Below are 15462 nucleotides of genomic sequence, written 5' to 3'. Positions count from 1 at the left end.
GAAGATTAAGACTCTTCCGCCTCTGTAGTTTGCAACAGTGCTGTTTCTTTTGTGAAGACAGAAGCAAAGAAAGCATTTAATAACTCTGCCTTACCTTGGTCATCCACCATTGAGTTCCCCCCCCTCATCCTTTAGGAGTCCTATACAGTCAACCTTTCTTTTTTTAGAGTTAATGTACTTGTAAAACTTTTTTAAGTTAGATTTGATATCCTTAGCGATTTGTTTTTCAGCTTCAATCTTTGCCTACCTAATTTCTTTTTTACAATTTTTATTGCACTCCTTATAATGCCTCGGTCCCCTCCTGTTTTAAGACCTTATAGGCATTCTTTTTCCTCTTCATTTTATCTTTAACCTTTCTATTCATCCATAGAGGTCTTTTTTATTCCTAGACATTTTGTTTCCATATGGGATATACAAACTACAATATTGATTGAGTATAAGTTTAAAAGCTTGCCATTTCCCTTCATTTCCAACTTGATGGCCAGGAGTTCGGGGTTGCCTATATGGTAGTTTCTCTCTGCTGGGGAAAACCTATGGGAGAAGTAGGCGCAAGGATGAAGCTTACTCTGCAAACCGGAAAGCTGAGACAGCACAGCCCCCACCCCCACCTCAGAGGAATCAACCTCTACTATGAACGGGAAGGTGACATCGACATGTCTCAGGATAGGGGCATAACAGAACAGTTTCTTTAGGGTATCAAAAGCCGAGAGAGCTTCCTCGGACCAGTGGTGAGCATCAGCCCCTTTCTTAGTGAGACTGGTGAGGGGCGCAACCACCGTAGAGTACCCTTTAATAAATCTCCTGTAGTGATTCGCAAAACCCAGGAATCTCTGGAGGGCCTTCAGACCTACAGGCTGTGGCCAGTCCAGTACCGCAGAGACTTTCCCAGGGTCCATAGAGAGGCCCGAGGTAGATATTACATACCCCAGAAATGCCACAGAGGTCACCTCAAAAATGCACTTTTCCAGTTTGACATATAATTGATTCTGTCTTAGTCTTTCCAGCACGTACTTAACATGTCTCCGATGCTCGGCCAAAGTGGCTGAAAAGACCAGTATATCATCAAGATATACCAATGCAAATTTACCCAAAATTGGTCTGAAAACTTCGTTAATCAGCTCTTGGAAGACGGCCGGGGCGTTGCACAACCCGAAGGGCATCACTAAGTACTCGTAATGCCCATCGGGTGTATTAAAGGCCGTCTTCCACTCGTCACCGTCCCTGATGCGCACTAGGTTGTATGCACCCCTTAAGTCAAATTTCGAGAAAATGTTAGCATTGGTGATCTGGGAGAATAAATCGTCAATCAGAGGCAACGGGTAACGATTTTTCACAGTGATCTTATTCAAACCCCGATAGTCTATGCAGGGATGGAGGCCTCCATCTTTTTTTTTTTACAAAAAAGAACCCAGCGCCCGCAGGTGACCGGGAGGGGCGAATGAAACCCTTAGCTAAATTTTCTATGATGTACTCCTGCATTGCCAACTTCTCCGGCCCGGACAAGTTATAAAGGTGACCCCTAGGGGGCATACAGCCAGATATTAATTCAATTGGACAATCAAAGGGACGATGGGGGGGGGGGGGGGGGGGGCAGTCTGTCTGCTGATTTAGGACAAAAAACATCAGCAAAATCTTTATACTGCTCCGGCAATCCTTCCACCTGAATATTGGTGTTACCCATGGTTACCTTTGCCAAACAATGATGATAGCAGCGGGTAGACCAGCTCGTTAGCTGACCAGAGGCCCAATCAATCTGAGGGACGTGAAGTCGTAACCATGGCAGACCAAGGATAATGGTGGAAGTTGCCATCCGTAACACAAAAAACTGCAGACTCTCCTTATGTAAAACCCCTATGGTGAACCCCAATTCTGGAGTCTGAGACAGAGGGTATTTACTCTGCAGAGGAGAGTCGTCCACCGCAGTAACCAACACCTTATGACTTAATTGGACAATAGGTATTCCCAAGTTTCTAGCAAAATCATAGTCAATAAAATTGGCGGCCGAGTTAGAGTCGACAAAGGCCTCAGTAGAAACTGTCTGGTCCTCCCATGAAATGGTGCATGGGAGGAGCAGTCGATCATCTTTAAGAGGTAAATTCTGCGCGCCTAGGGTGTTACCTCTGACCACTCCTAGGTGGCAGCGCTTCCCGACTTTTTGGGACAGTTCTGCGCTTTATGACCCTCCTCTGCACAGTATATGCAGAGCTGTTCAGCTTTTCTACGACTCTGCTCAACTCGGGACAATTTTGACCGTCCAATCTGCATGGGTTCAGGAGGGGGTGACGTAGGTGGAGAAGAAGCATAGGTAACGTATCTCACACTACTCCTACCCCGACTTTGTCTCTGGTACCTTAGGCGACGGTCCACTCTAATCACTAGAGAAATGGCTTCATCAATAGTTTTTGGCTCAGGATATCCCAGCATCAGATTAGACACTGCATCTGATAATCCTGACAAGAAACAATCTAACAATGCAAATGAGCCCCATCTAGCTGACACCGCCCACTTCCTGAACTCCGCTGCATAAGTCTCTACCGAATATTTGCCTTGCCGCAACATCTTGAGCTTCCACTCAGCGGTCGAGGCAAAGTCCGGATCATCGTAAATTATAGCCATCGCTTTAAAGAATTCCTCCACAGAGGTCAGGGGCCCATCCCCTGGTTGAGGCCATATGCCCAGGTCTGGGAATCCCCAGTCAATAGTGTTTTAATAAAGATAACTCTCTCTGTGGCAGGACCTGAAGTATTAGGTCTCAACTCAAAGTAAGATAACACTCGATTTTTAAAGTTTCGAAAGTCGGATCTATGACCAGAAAATTTCTCGGGCACCGGCATGCGTAAGTCTGTAACAAGAGGGGATCACACTGCATTAACAGTCGTCTGAAGGGCTTGTATAGACCCAGACAAGGCATTGATCTGGGTCTGATGGCTATCCAGCACGCTGATGCAATTCTCCACCGAGGTGGTGAGTGCAAGAAGACGACTGTCAAGTGTGTCCATATTGTTTTGGTCTGCCGTTCTGTAACGATCGGTGTCAACACGCAGAGAGAATCTGATTATTGGTAATCTGCAGAATCACCAGTAATGCAGATATACACCAGATTATGGATGATCTGCAGTATCACCAATAATCCAGGTATGTCTAACCTCTGGACACCTGAGATATGCGTGTGTGGAATAACATTAACACTTTGAGCGAGAACCACCAGAGGAACTGGAGGTCGGAAGATGAAGGGAGTTCACCCCAGACTGTGGGTGAATCCCTATAAGCCAAAGGCTCCCTAGGAGAGGGGCCTGGGCTAGGTTGCAGGAAGCCCTGCTGTTAATTGAACAAACTTGCCCTACTGGATGAGAGATCCTGGCTCTCTACACCCTAGTGGTCCTAGAGGTCCTCTTTGTCCAAAGCCAGTGCTCGCCATCAAAACAGCTCTATCCTAAAGCAACACCAATCAGGATTGGGAATTCAGACATAAACAGCTCCAACCTTGAGCGCAGCCTTGACGTACTAATCGATGGGGATTTGAGTTTCAGAAACCAAATTTCATCTGTAGTTAAATCTTCCTACTTTCATCTGAAGAACATTGCAAAGATTAAACATCTGATTCCCCCAGAGGATCTTCTAACCCTAGTTCACGCCTTCATCACATCACGGCTAGACTACTGCAATGCCCTTTATGCTGGCCTCCCCAAAAAGGACCTGCATCGCCTGCAATTAGTGCAGAATGCTGCTGCCAGATTGCTAACAAACCAGCCTCGCCACTGTCACATTACACCAATCCTTCGCTCACTGCACTGGCTACCAGTAGAATGGAGAATACTCTTCAAGATTGGACTGCTGACATTTAAATCCCTGCACAATCTGGGCCCTGGATACATGAAGGACTTGCTGAAGCTGCACCACACCTCTCACAACCTCAGATCAGCAAGTTCTATAAACTTGGTCACTCCCAGAGTGCACCTCAAAAAATCTGGAGATAGCTCCTTCTGTCATGCTGCCCCTACTCTTTGGAACTCCTTGCCACACCCAGTAAAGACAGCACCATTCCTGGAGCTATTCAAATCCAGACTGAAAAGCCACCTGTTTAGCCTGGCATTTCCGGACTTATAAAACTCTTCCTCTGTACCACGATGGTCTGAGACATGCTTATGCGCTTTGAGTCCTATGGGAGAAAAGCACTCTACAAATGGTATTTGTTGTTGTTGTTGTAGTGGCGGGCTAAAGTAGAACAGATACACAGTGCTAGTTTTGGGTGTGAGGTTTGTAGTTACAGCACCCTGGAACTAGCATACATAACACTGATACAGTTTCCTAGTCTTGGGTGTGAGGTCCGTAGTCACAACACCCCGGAACTAGTCTATAACATCACATAGCATTGACACAGTTTCCTAGGCTTGGGTGTGAGGTCCGTAGTCACAACACCCCGGAACTAGTCTATAGCATAACATAGCATTGAGACAGTTTCCTAAGCTTGGGTGTGAGGTCCGTAGTCACAACACCCTGGAACTAGTCTATAGCATAACATAGCATTAAGACAGTTTCCTAAGCTTGGGTGTGAGGTCCGTAGTCACAACACCCTGGAACTAGTCTACAGCATAACATAACATGACATGCGAGAATAATCTAGCTCAGTGTGATTTCCCAGGTCCGTCCTGGTTCTAACACACTGTAGGATCTGACTGAGGTCTGTGTGCTAACACATTAAGCATTTGCAACGGCAGACAACGTGAGACTGAGGGACGAGTGGTTATATAGTGCAGCGCTAATCAGTGCTGCCCAGTCCCTTCCAGCCAATCCGCATTCATCCTCGGATCAGCTGACCAAGGGAGTCAGCTGATCCGTCTCTGCTTCCCATAAAGCTTTTGCCTCTCCGCGCGCGCGTGTATTCCTCAGCCTATGTGCACAGGAAGGGTGAACCAGATCAGACACATGTCGCCGCGCGTAAACCGTCGGACTAGACGCGGAAACAGCCGCCACGCCGTCAGAGCACGCGGCGGCTATTCCGCTATCCTTCACATATACGTCTTACTTCTCCTTTACTGTTTAGTATCTTCTGGTCATTTTTCTTCTGAAAACTTGCTTGGAGGGTTGGCTGTTACCTGCTTCTCCCCACTGGACTACTGCTACACCTCTGTGGACCTGGGGCTTGGGGGGTAGACATCTTAAGGTCCCTTTTTCATTAAATGGGCCTCCCAGATTCCACCATAAGTCCCACTCAGGACCTACAGCCTTTTCTAATTCATTAAATATAACTATGATGAAAACAATCATTTGAATTCTAAACAAATCAATTGAACAGAAAATATTACTAATTGTTCTGCAATTTAGAAACACTCTATTTTTTAATGATTTGCACAACTTTGTGGCTTACTGCATATTGTAAGTATCACTTCATATATACAAATTGGATTAGTTTTGACAAAGTCATAAGATGTAAAAAGTGCTAGAATAAGGATAGGTCTATACTTGTGCAAGCATCCATCTCCTAAATTGATGCAGGCAGTGGCACTTGTGCTCTGTAAATATGCATCCAAATCTCTCTAGCCAGCACAGCATTGCACACACGCACAGCTATGGGGATTTGCATGCATTGGGCGAAATTCTGAAGCAGTGCTCCAGTTTTTGTTTTCCACATGCACATTTCGAAGCAGCCTTTTGATTTCAATAGACTGCAATTTTGCTCCCAGATTTGTGAGCTTTAGCGGAAATGGGGCCTAAAGAGGTAGAGATTAATGAGGTAGAGATTGTTATGATCAGGGCCGGCCTTAGGTTTCACAGCGCCCTGAGCGAAACCTGATTTTGGAGCCCCCCCCCTTTCAGCCTCTTTGCATGTGCGCGCACACACACACACACACACGCACGCACGCACACACACACACACACACACACACACACGCACACACACACTCTTTGGCACCCCCAACCTATCTGACCCCCATCCCCTCCCCTGGACAATCCACCAACAAAATTACTTTTTTTTTTTTAGACACCACCATAGGTGCCCATATAAATAGAGGCTACAGGTTGAAATCTGGTCACCCACAATGCAAAATACGGCTGCAAACAGTAGGCACTAAATGTCCACCCATATAGATGCTATTTATATGGGCTCATGACTGTTTCCCCCTGGCCCGCATCACAATTGTCAAATGCATGCATGCACACACACACACACACTACACACTATACATACACACTATACACACACACTACACACACACACTTTACACACCCACACACACACACTATACGCACACATACTACACACTATACACACACTATACACACACACACACTACACACTATACATACACACTATACACACACACACTTTACACACCCACACACACAATACACACACACACACACACACACACACACACACACACACACACACACACTATACGCACACATACTACACACTATACACACACTATATACACACACTACACATTACACACACACACAATCTATATACACACACTACACATTACACACACACACACACACACACACACACACACACTCTCTATACACACACACACAATCTATACACACACACACAATCTATACACACACACAGGGCCAGATTTGTACTTACCAGTGCCCTAGGCCTGCTGTCACCAAGCGGCTCCCCCCCCCTCCCGCCACCACCACCACCAAAAAACATTCTGGCCAACTATCTGACTAGCGATCACTGGTTTGAATGGGGGGCTCATTTCAGTTGTGCTGCTGTGCCCCTCATTGAACAAAGAATCAGTGGATGCTCTGTCCTCTCACGATGGAAATTTGCGCTCCTGCCCGAATGTGCACAGCAGCCGATAGTGTTCTGGGAATGCATACTTGAGAAATTACGGTGATGTATGATTGGTACTCGTCAAGAATGCATAACACTATACTGGCCTCGGTTGCTGTGCACATCTGGGCAGGAGCAGGAAATTACAGGGAGCGCTGCTTCTTTATCCTCTGTGCGACTGGCTGCAGTCGGAGCCACAAACAGGTGGCAGGGCAGTGCAATGGAGAGAAGCCCATCCAAAACAGAGAACAGGTAAGTAGCAAACATCCTGTCAGGACCCACTTTGGACGTTCTGTTGTAATTAGTGTGGACCTGAACTCAGAACTTCCTCTCTGCTCTAAAAGATACGCAACAACATAACCTTTAGATAAAAACATTTTTGTTAAAGCTGATACAAATCCTGCAATAAATAGACAGTGTGTCTAATTCCTACTTTCATGGAAGCAAATATATTAACATCTTGTGCTTTAAAATAAGCTTATATGCTGTGGCAGTCAGGTGACACAGGGAAGATAGCAAATTTGTGATTAGACACAGATGTGGAAGAATTCGAAAGGCTCTCTAAATACATACAGGGTGCATTTCTCTGTTTTCCTTCTGTCCTGTGCAAGAGTTCAGCTCCACTTTAAAGCATCTGAATGACATTTATTTATATTTGCTGAAAAAATCTACGTATCTCTTTTGAATGCTGAATGTACATATGGTGGTGTGCTCTAACATATTGACAGCATACGGGGACAAAGTCTGAAGAAGGCTTATTAGCAGAAAGATTACTCTTTTTCTTTTAAGCCAATAAATGGTATCATCCTGATTCAAAACTCTTTGCTTTTGCTGATGGCTAAGATGGTAGAATGCTCTAATGCTAGACAAGACAAGACAAGACAAATAACATTTATATTGCGCTTTTCTCCTTGCGGACTCAAAGCGCCAGAGCAGAGCAGCAGCCACTAGGGCGCGCTCTATTGGCAGTAGCAGTGTAAGGGAGACTTGCCAAAGGTCTCCTACTGAATTAGTGCTGGCTTACTGAACAGGCAGAGCCGAGATTCGAACCCTGGTCTCCTGTGTCAGAGGCAGAGCCCTTAACTACAGGAAAGCAGAAGGATGCCAAACCATACACACTAGCATAGAGGTAGTAACAGCTCAGGTGACAGTGACAGTTTAGCAATGAAAGGGAAGCATACAGCATTTTTATTCCAGGCTGCAGCAGTTCTCATAGATGGTCAGAGCTGACGGACAGAAAATGAGTCAGGAAAGAGTTAACTTAAGCAGAGACGAGATCACTGGCTAGGAAGAAAAAAAGCAATAAATTACGGCTAGATAAGAAAGTGTAATTTACAACTGCTGGGGTCAGTGTCACAGCTGTAAAAAAGAAGGCAAAGAAACTAGCAGAAATGTTTGTGAATGCCTGCATTAGAACTCAGCGGAACTTCGTTTTATCTGCTTTGTAATGTAAATCCCTGGTATTTCTCACATCCACTTGTACTGTATGTCGATCATAATTGGATCATCAGTGACAGTTATGATCGATCCTGATTGTTATAACACATCAGGAAGGGAGCAGGGACGGATCTAGACCAAGTTGCCCCAAGTTGCGCCTGGGGCAAGGTCAGGTTTTGGTGCCTAAACTGCCATTCCCCATCCACATTTTGCCGCCTTTTTAAGAATTTAACAAACTGCGCCTGGGGCAAAAGACCCGCTTGTCCCCCTGTAGATCCGTCCCTGGAAGTGAGAGGTGCAGGGAATGGGGAACTCTGGAATTCAGCTATTAGTGCAGAGCAGGGCGCTGGATGGCTGCGCTGCGGGAACAGAGGAGATGATTTACTTTGGCATATGACCTATTCTCTCTCCAAGTCATGCCGCCCTTCTGATCTTATCTGATTTTATCGCCCTAGGCCTTGGCCTTTGTGGTCTTTGCAGAAATCCGGGCCTGCACACACACACACACACACACACACTATACACACACTACACACAATCTATATACACACACACTATACACACACACTACACACATACACAATCTATATACACACACACACACACACACACACACAGTCTATATATACACACACACACACACACACACACTTATCCTATCATCCTCTCTGGCCAAAGACAGAAGAATTAATACATTTTAGCAGCGGCAGACAGGACATTTGAAAGAGACACAGAAGTTCCTAGCAGCCCTCATGGGGATTACCTTGCCACCTCGGACTACTGTATACATCCTGCAAGCTTGATGGGGCGGGGAGGGGGGCTGATAAGGAAGCATCGGAGAGCCGAGGTTAAAGAGAGGTATGTCTCCAGCCAGGTCCTAGTGCCCGCCGCTGCACCAGAGAACAGCCTGCTCGCAAACAGTTTGTTCCCTACTCTTCCGCTTGCTTGTTAATGCATGCGGGCGGCCAGGGCGACAGGAGCGCCCCCCTGGATGCCGGCGCCCTGAGCGATCGCTCCGGTCTCTCAGGTCAAAGGCTGGCCCTGGTTATGATTCCTGCAAACAGTATAAGCTTGGTGAACTGCAAATACTATGCAACCTCTTAACATCTGATTGTCTATCTTCATACATATATTTCATAGAAATCTTGGATTTCTTTAAGTTTGACTATCCTCTGTTCAAAAACATTTAATTAAAAATAACCTAACTCCTGTCCTAGGAAGAAGAAGGGAATCAATATCATCAACAATCCCTGCTCAGGTATGGCACTATACTGTATTTCTTTATCCAAGGATTTATGCAGTGATGTAGCCACAGACCTCTTGGCCAGGATGCTAAAGAATAATAGGTTTGCTATTATGACATGTCCGACTTCTGTCCGGTGTCTGTTAAATTGTGAATGCCAGGACTTAGCGCTCCATCACTGCAGATAAACAGAAACATGTCTGAATAGATCGACATGTCAGATCCTTCTTTGTGGTCTGTTCCATGAAAAGGTTTAGGCTGTAATGTGGACCCAGTCTAAATTATTTTGTACACTTGCAATCATATGACCACAGTGCGGCCCACTTATCGCAACGGATCTTCCGGATTCGTTGCACAACTGATAGTTTAGCGATGAGCGGAGAATAGACAAAAAATGTCCGTTCTCAACTCAAGTAGAAACACAGCCTCACACAAATTGAAACTGATGGAGTACATACACATAAACAAAACCCTATATATAGAGTTGTAGTATATTCAGTCATGTCCAACTCTTTGTGACCAAGACCACAGCACGCCAGGCCCCCTATGCTCCACTGCCTCTCAAATCTTGCTCAAGCTCATGTTTTTTGATTCCATGATAGTATTTATCTAGTCCTCTCATTCTCTGTCCTCCCCCACTCCTCCTTTTGCACTCAATCATTCCCAGCATCAGGGTCTTCTCCAAAGAATCCAGCCTTCTCATTGTGGCCCTTATTCAATTCACTTTTTCTCATACGTTTTCTCCTAAGACATAATTTGTTTAAAATAACTATTCAACACTCTGCAATTAAAAATGTATCTAAAAATAGGTGAAAAAAGTACTGTCAAAATGATTTTCTATTGTGCTTCCTAGTGGCTTAAAAGGCAATTAATTGATAAGGTGTGAAAATATCACCTAGAAGAAAACTTAGGAGAAAAAGTGAATCAAATAAGGGCCTTTTCAGCACTTTGCAATTGAAAAAGTACAAACAATTAGGTGAAAAAGTACTATCAAAGCTATTTTCAGTCTTTTCTTGCTTGCTGGTGATTTAAAAGGTATTTTATTTACAAGTTTGAAAATATCACTTAGGAGAAAACTCCAGAGAAAAAGTGAATTGCATGCGGGCCCATTAGGGCCCATTAGTCAAAACTATTTCAGTTACAGCATTGCTCCTTCCAATGAACAAGGAATCTGAAGTGAAAATAAACTCATATAATGATTTGTAGGTGTAGTACAGCTAGGAAAAAGAACATTAGTAGCACAGATATGAGTCTCATATTGTTTTCAGTACAGAAAGAGTTAAGAAACTTCAGTTGTTATCTATGCAAAAGAGCTTTGCTGAGCTCTCTGATGAAATGGTGCTGTTTTCTGAAGCACTTATCTCAACCCGTCTTTCACTGTTTCTTGTTTGTTTAAGGTTCCACTTCCTGTTCTCTCTTGTGACCTGCATGCTAGAGGCTGCAGTTCAGAGACAAAGCATGGGTTAATGCCACTATAATAATCATGCGTGATACATGACTTGAGTCCCTAAAGTGCTATAGTCAGGGCCGGATTTGTACTCTTTACAACCCAAGGACGCTGTCACCAGCCGCCCCCCTCCAGTATAGGTAGCCAGATGACCCCTTCCCCTTTAGTACAAGTAGCCCGATGATCCCCCCAGTATAGGTAGCCAGATGACCCCTCCCCCCTTTCCTTCCGGTATAGGTATCCAGAAGACTCCCTTAATCCCTCCTTTTCCCACTTCCCCTCTTTCAGTATAGGTAGCCAGCTCACCTTCACACCGCAGCAGCCATCAGTGTCACTCATTTCTCCACTCGTTTCCAGTGCTGAAGCGTCCTCTTCCCCTCTGTCTCCAATGCTGCCCATAGCATTCCGTCCGCTGTCCGTAGCCGCCTGCCACAATGCAAATGTGCACAGAGAGCAAGGTGGCCGCTGCACAGGCCGCTGACAGCAGAGTACCGGTGTTCAGGCGCTCTCCTCATCTCCCTGCATTGCAGCATTTGCAAGCTTTCTGCATAAGTTGAGCCTGCTGCTTTGGTGCCCTTGCTCCTGTGGTGGCCTTGGCCTAAATCGGCTACAGTAGCATTGCTATGTGCTCCCATGTTAAATGTCACAGGATATTAAAACTTTTCAACTTTGTAATAGAGCCAGCGAAAAACCTACACTCACTTAGTCACTATGCTTCTCTTGATGTAACCCCCTACTACAAAACAATGGGTTTGAAAAAAAAAAAGTTGTACATATACAATGTATACCTATAAATGTAAGAATGTTTGTTTAGTTGTGATCGTTTATCCAAATAAATTAAGATAGTTGTGTCCAGAAGAAAAATATCCTCATGTCCATAGTTTCTCTGACTGCATCACACATGTATTCTATGATGAGATTTCATCCTTATTGGTCACCTTAAAGGACACCTGAAGTGAGAGGGATATAGAGGCTGCCATATTTATTTTCTTTGAAACAATACTAGTTGCCTGGCATCCTGTTTATATTTCATGCATTAATAGTGTCTGACTCACACACCTGAAGCAAGCATGCTGCGCATCCAGTCAAACTTCAGTCAAAATCTGATCTGTATGTTTGTGCAGCGTATATAGCTAAAAGTATTAGAGGAAGCAGATCAGCAGGACAGCCAGGCAATTTGCATTACTTAAAAAAAAAACAAAAAAAAAAACATGGCAGCCTCCATATCCCTGTCACTTTATGTGTCCTTTAACCTCCTGAGCGGTATGGACGAGCTCAGCTCGTCCATTACCGCCGGAGGGTGTCGCTCAGGCCCTGCTGGGCCGATTTTTATCAAATAAAAAGCAGCACACGCAGTGTGCTGCCTCATCGCTGCCTGATCGCTCTGCGGCGATCCGCCGCGAGCAGCGGCGAAAGAGGGTCCCCCCAGCCGCCCGAGCCCTGCGCAGCCGGACCAATCAGTTCCGGCCAGCGCTAAGGGCTGGATCGGAGGCGGCTGACGTCAGGACGTCGGCTGACGTCCATGACGTCACTCCGCTCGTCGCCATGGCGACGAGGAAAGCCAAACAAGGAAGACTGCTCATTGCAGCCTTCCTTGTTACTTCTGATTGCCGGAGGCGATCAGAAGAACGCATTCGGAGCGCCCTCTAGTGGGCTTTCATGCAGCCAACTTTCAGTTGGCTGCATGAAATAGTTTTTTTTTTATTTAAAAAAAAACCTCCCGCAGCCGCCCTGGCGATCTCAATAGAACGCCGGGGAGGTTAAGAGCCTTTGGGAAGTGCTCTGGAGCCAACCATGTTATTTAGAACTGGTCCTTGCAGCTCACAGCTAGAATTTGGATTATGTTAGGGACAGGGTTAACAATTAAATATACATAACAGCTTACTGCATAAACAATTGTATGTTTATGTATTAACCTTTTATAAGTCTTTTAAGGGTGATGGAAATTAGGGTGCCCGCTAGTGGTGGAAAATAAAGTGTAGAGAAACCTAGAGCCCAATATAGTGTAGTATGTTAAGAATAAATGAGGTAAAGGTTATCGTGAGAAAATTATACTCACAAACGTGGGTTACCACAAAGGCAACAACTGTATAGGCAGGTGAGGAGATTAGACCTGTCCTCACTCAGGGATAAGAAGTCGCTCTCTGTAGATGCGACAGGGGGTAGATCACCCCTCCACTAGGGGTGGACACGGTATAGCAGTAGGAGAACAGAGGCGCCAGCAGGATAAAAGTAGATAGAAACTTTAAAATTTGCTGGGAGGAAGTGGTGGACTTACCTCCATAAAGCAGACTTGAAAGACTGTCTGAATAGTGGCAATCATATTTATTAAATAGTACCCCAAAAAGTGCAAAGCATTTTGCAGGCCCAGCCTGCTTCATCAGGCAATAAACGTGGGAACAAAACAGAATTTCGGCAATAGCAGGTGTAGCGCCTCAGTGACTGACTGACTGAGGCGCTACACCTGCTATTGCCGAAATTCTGTTTTATTCCCACGTTTACTGCCTGATGAAGCGGGCTGGGCCTCCGAAACGCGTTGCACTTTTTTGGGGTACTATTTAATAAATGTGATTGCTACTATTCAGACAGTCTTTCGTGTCTGCTTTATGGAGGTAAGTCCACCACTTCCTCCCAGCAAATTTTAAAGTTTTTATCCGCTTTTATCCTGCTGGCGCCTCTGTTCTCCTACCGCTAGTGGTGGAAGTTTGGGCACTGCCATAGGCACCCGTAGAAAATATTGGCAATAGGGGAAAATTTGGGTACCCTCTTGTGGTCCCGGCACCCGGTATTTATCGGGTTCCACAGACGCCCAAATTTCCCTCCAATGCTGGCATTTTTTATGGGCGCCTATGGCAGTCCCTGAACATTTCTTGGGTTGTTGATGGGGACGCTTAAGATTAGGTGTAGGTGGAAGAAATCCCTGCTGTTTACATCATACGGTGCTGCTGTAAAGGAGATCGGCGATCCCTGGCCTCTGATTGGCCAGGGATCGCCGGCATCTGATAGGCTGAAGCCTGTCAGAGGAGGCGCAGGACGGATCTCCGTCCTGTGCCCCCCAGAAAGAGGAGGGGAGGGAGGGAATGGGAGCGAGGCTGGGAATCACTGCGGAGTGGGGCTTTGAGGAGTCTCCCCCCCCCCCCCCCCCCCCGCTACCCACATAGTGCCGGCGGCGATCAAACCCCCCCAGCAGGACGTCCCCCTAGTGGGGAAAAAAGGGGTTGAAGACTGGTTGCCCTGGATGGTGTGGCTAAGGTTTACTGTGGTGGGGGGGGGGGTGATTAAGGTTAGGCATTGGTGTTATGAAGACTAGCCATTGGGAAGTGGTTAAAGGGACACTTAAGTCAAACAAAAAAATGAGTTTTACTCACCTAGGGCTTCCAATAGCCCCCTGCAGCTGTCCGGTACCCTCGCTGTCTCCCTCCGATCCTCCTGGCCCCGCCGGCAGCCACTTCCTGTTTCGGTGACAGGAGCTGACAGGCTGGGGACGCGAGTGATTCTTCGCGTTCTCAGACACATTAGCACCCTCTATGCTGCTATATGGTATATGATATATGCTATAGCAGCATAGATGGCGCTATTGTGGCCAGGAACGCGAAGTATCACTGGCGTCCCAAGCCTGTCAGCTCCTGTCACCGAAACAGGAAGTGGCTGCCGGCGGGGCCCGGAGGATCGGAGGGAGACAGCGAGGGCACCGGACAGCTGCAGGGGGCTATTGGAAGCCCCAGGTGAGTAAAACTCATTTTTTTTGTTTGACTTAAGTGTCCCTTTAAGGTTAGCTGTGGGGGGTGATTAAGGTTAGCCTTGGTGGGGAGGTTAGAGGCCCATACACACGTCGGATTTTAGCGAACGACCCGTCGTTTGAACGTTCCGTCGTTCGGACGTTTCCGCGTCAAATCCGACGTGTGTACAGACTATCGTTCGGGTGATAAGACTGGTTACCAGCGATCCGCCCGGCGGATCGTTGGTGACCAGTCTTATCACCCGAACGATAGTCTGTACACACGTCGGATTTGACGTGGAAACGTCCGAACGACGGAACGTTCAAACGACGGGTCGTTCGCTAAAATCCGACGTGTGTATGGGCCTTAAGGTTAGCCATTGGGGATGTAAGGATTGCATTTATGCATTGCACATGAAACAACATGGGCAATACACAAGATGCAATAATGCAGGAAATGTTACTAATGAGGAAAAACTGAGAGATCAAGCCAGGTATAAATAAATAAGGTAATTCATTAACAAATGCAAGGGACATAAATTAGTTGCATGCATAAACCTCATACACTTCAACATACAAACATGCAAGAATATACAAGAAATAATATGAGACAATCTCCCTGTAAGCAAGTGCATTAAATGCATACACATGCAATCTGAGATATGCAATACAATCTCCCTGCAGACAAATGTACTGTATTCCAAGCATACGCTTGCAACCTGGAGTACATACGATTAGCTTACTCTGCATAAGGTAACAATGCAGAGTAACCCAGTGTATATACAAATGTGTGCACACATGCCCCAAACCCAGAATGATATATA

General features: G+C 45.9%; 1 protein-coding gene across 8 annotated transcripts in view; it reads left to right on the top strand.

Annotated features, from left to right (window-relative positions):
• Positions 1-15462, top strand: part of LOC137532689 (T-lymphocyte surface antigen Ly-9-like) — an 883190-nt gene that overhangs the window by 761058 nt on the left and 106670 nt on the right. For all 8 annotated transcript variants that reach the window (XM_068253506.1, XM_068253510.1, XM_068253511.1 and 5 more), the window contains one exon: positions 9448-9488. In XM_068253506.1, the coding sequence (XP_068109607.1) occupies positions 9448-9488 (41 nt within the window). The remainder of the gene's footprint in view (positions 1-9447; positions 9489-15462) is intronic.

This window comes from Hyperolius riggenbachi, chromosome 9 (genome assembly GCF_040937935.1).
Source record: "Hyperolius riggenbachi isolate aHypRig1 chromosome 9, aHypRig1.pri, whole genome shotgun sequence".
In the NCBI taxonomy this organism is placed as follows: Eukaryota; Metazoa; Chordata; class Amphibia; order Anura; family Hyperoliidae; genus Hyperolius; species Hyperolius riggenbachi.
Note: the sequence above shows the minus strand (reverse complement) of the source record. Positions and strands in the feature narration are given on the sequence as shown.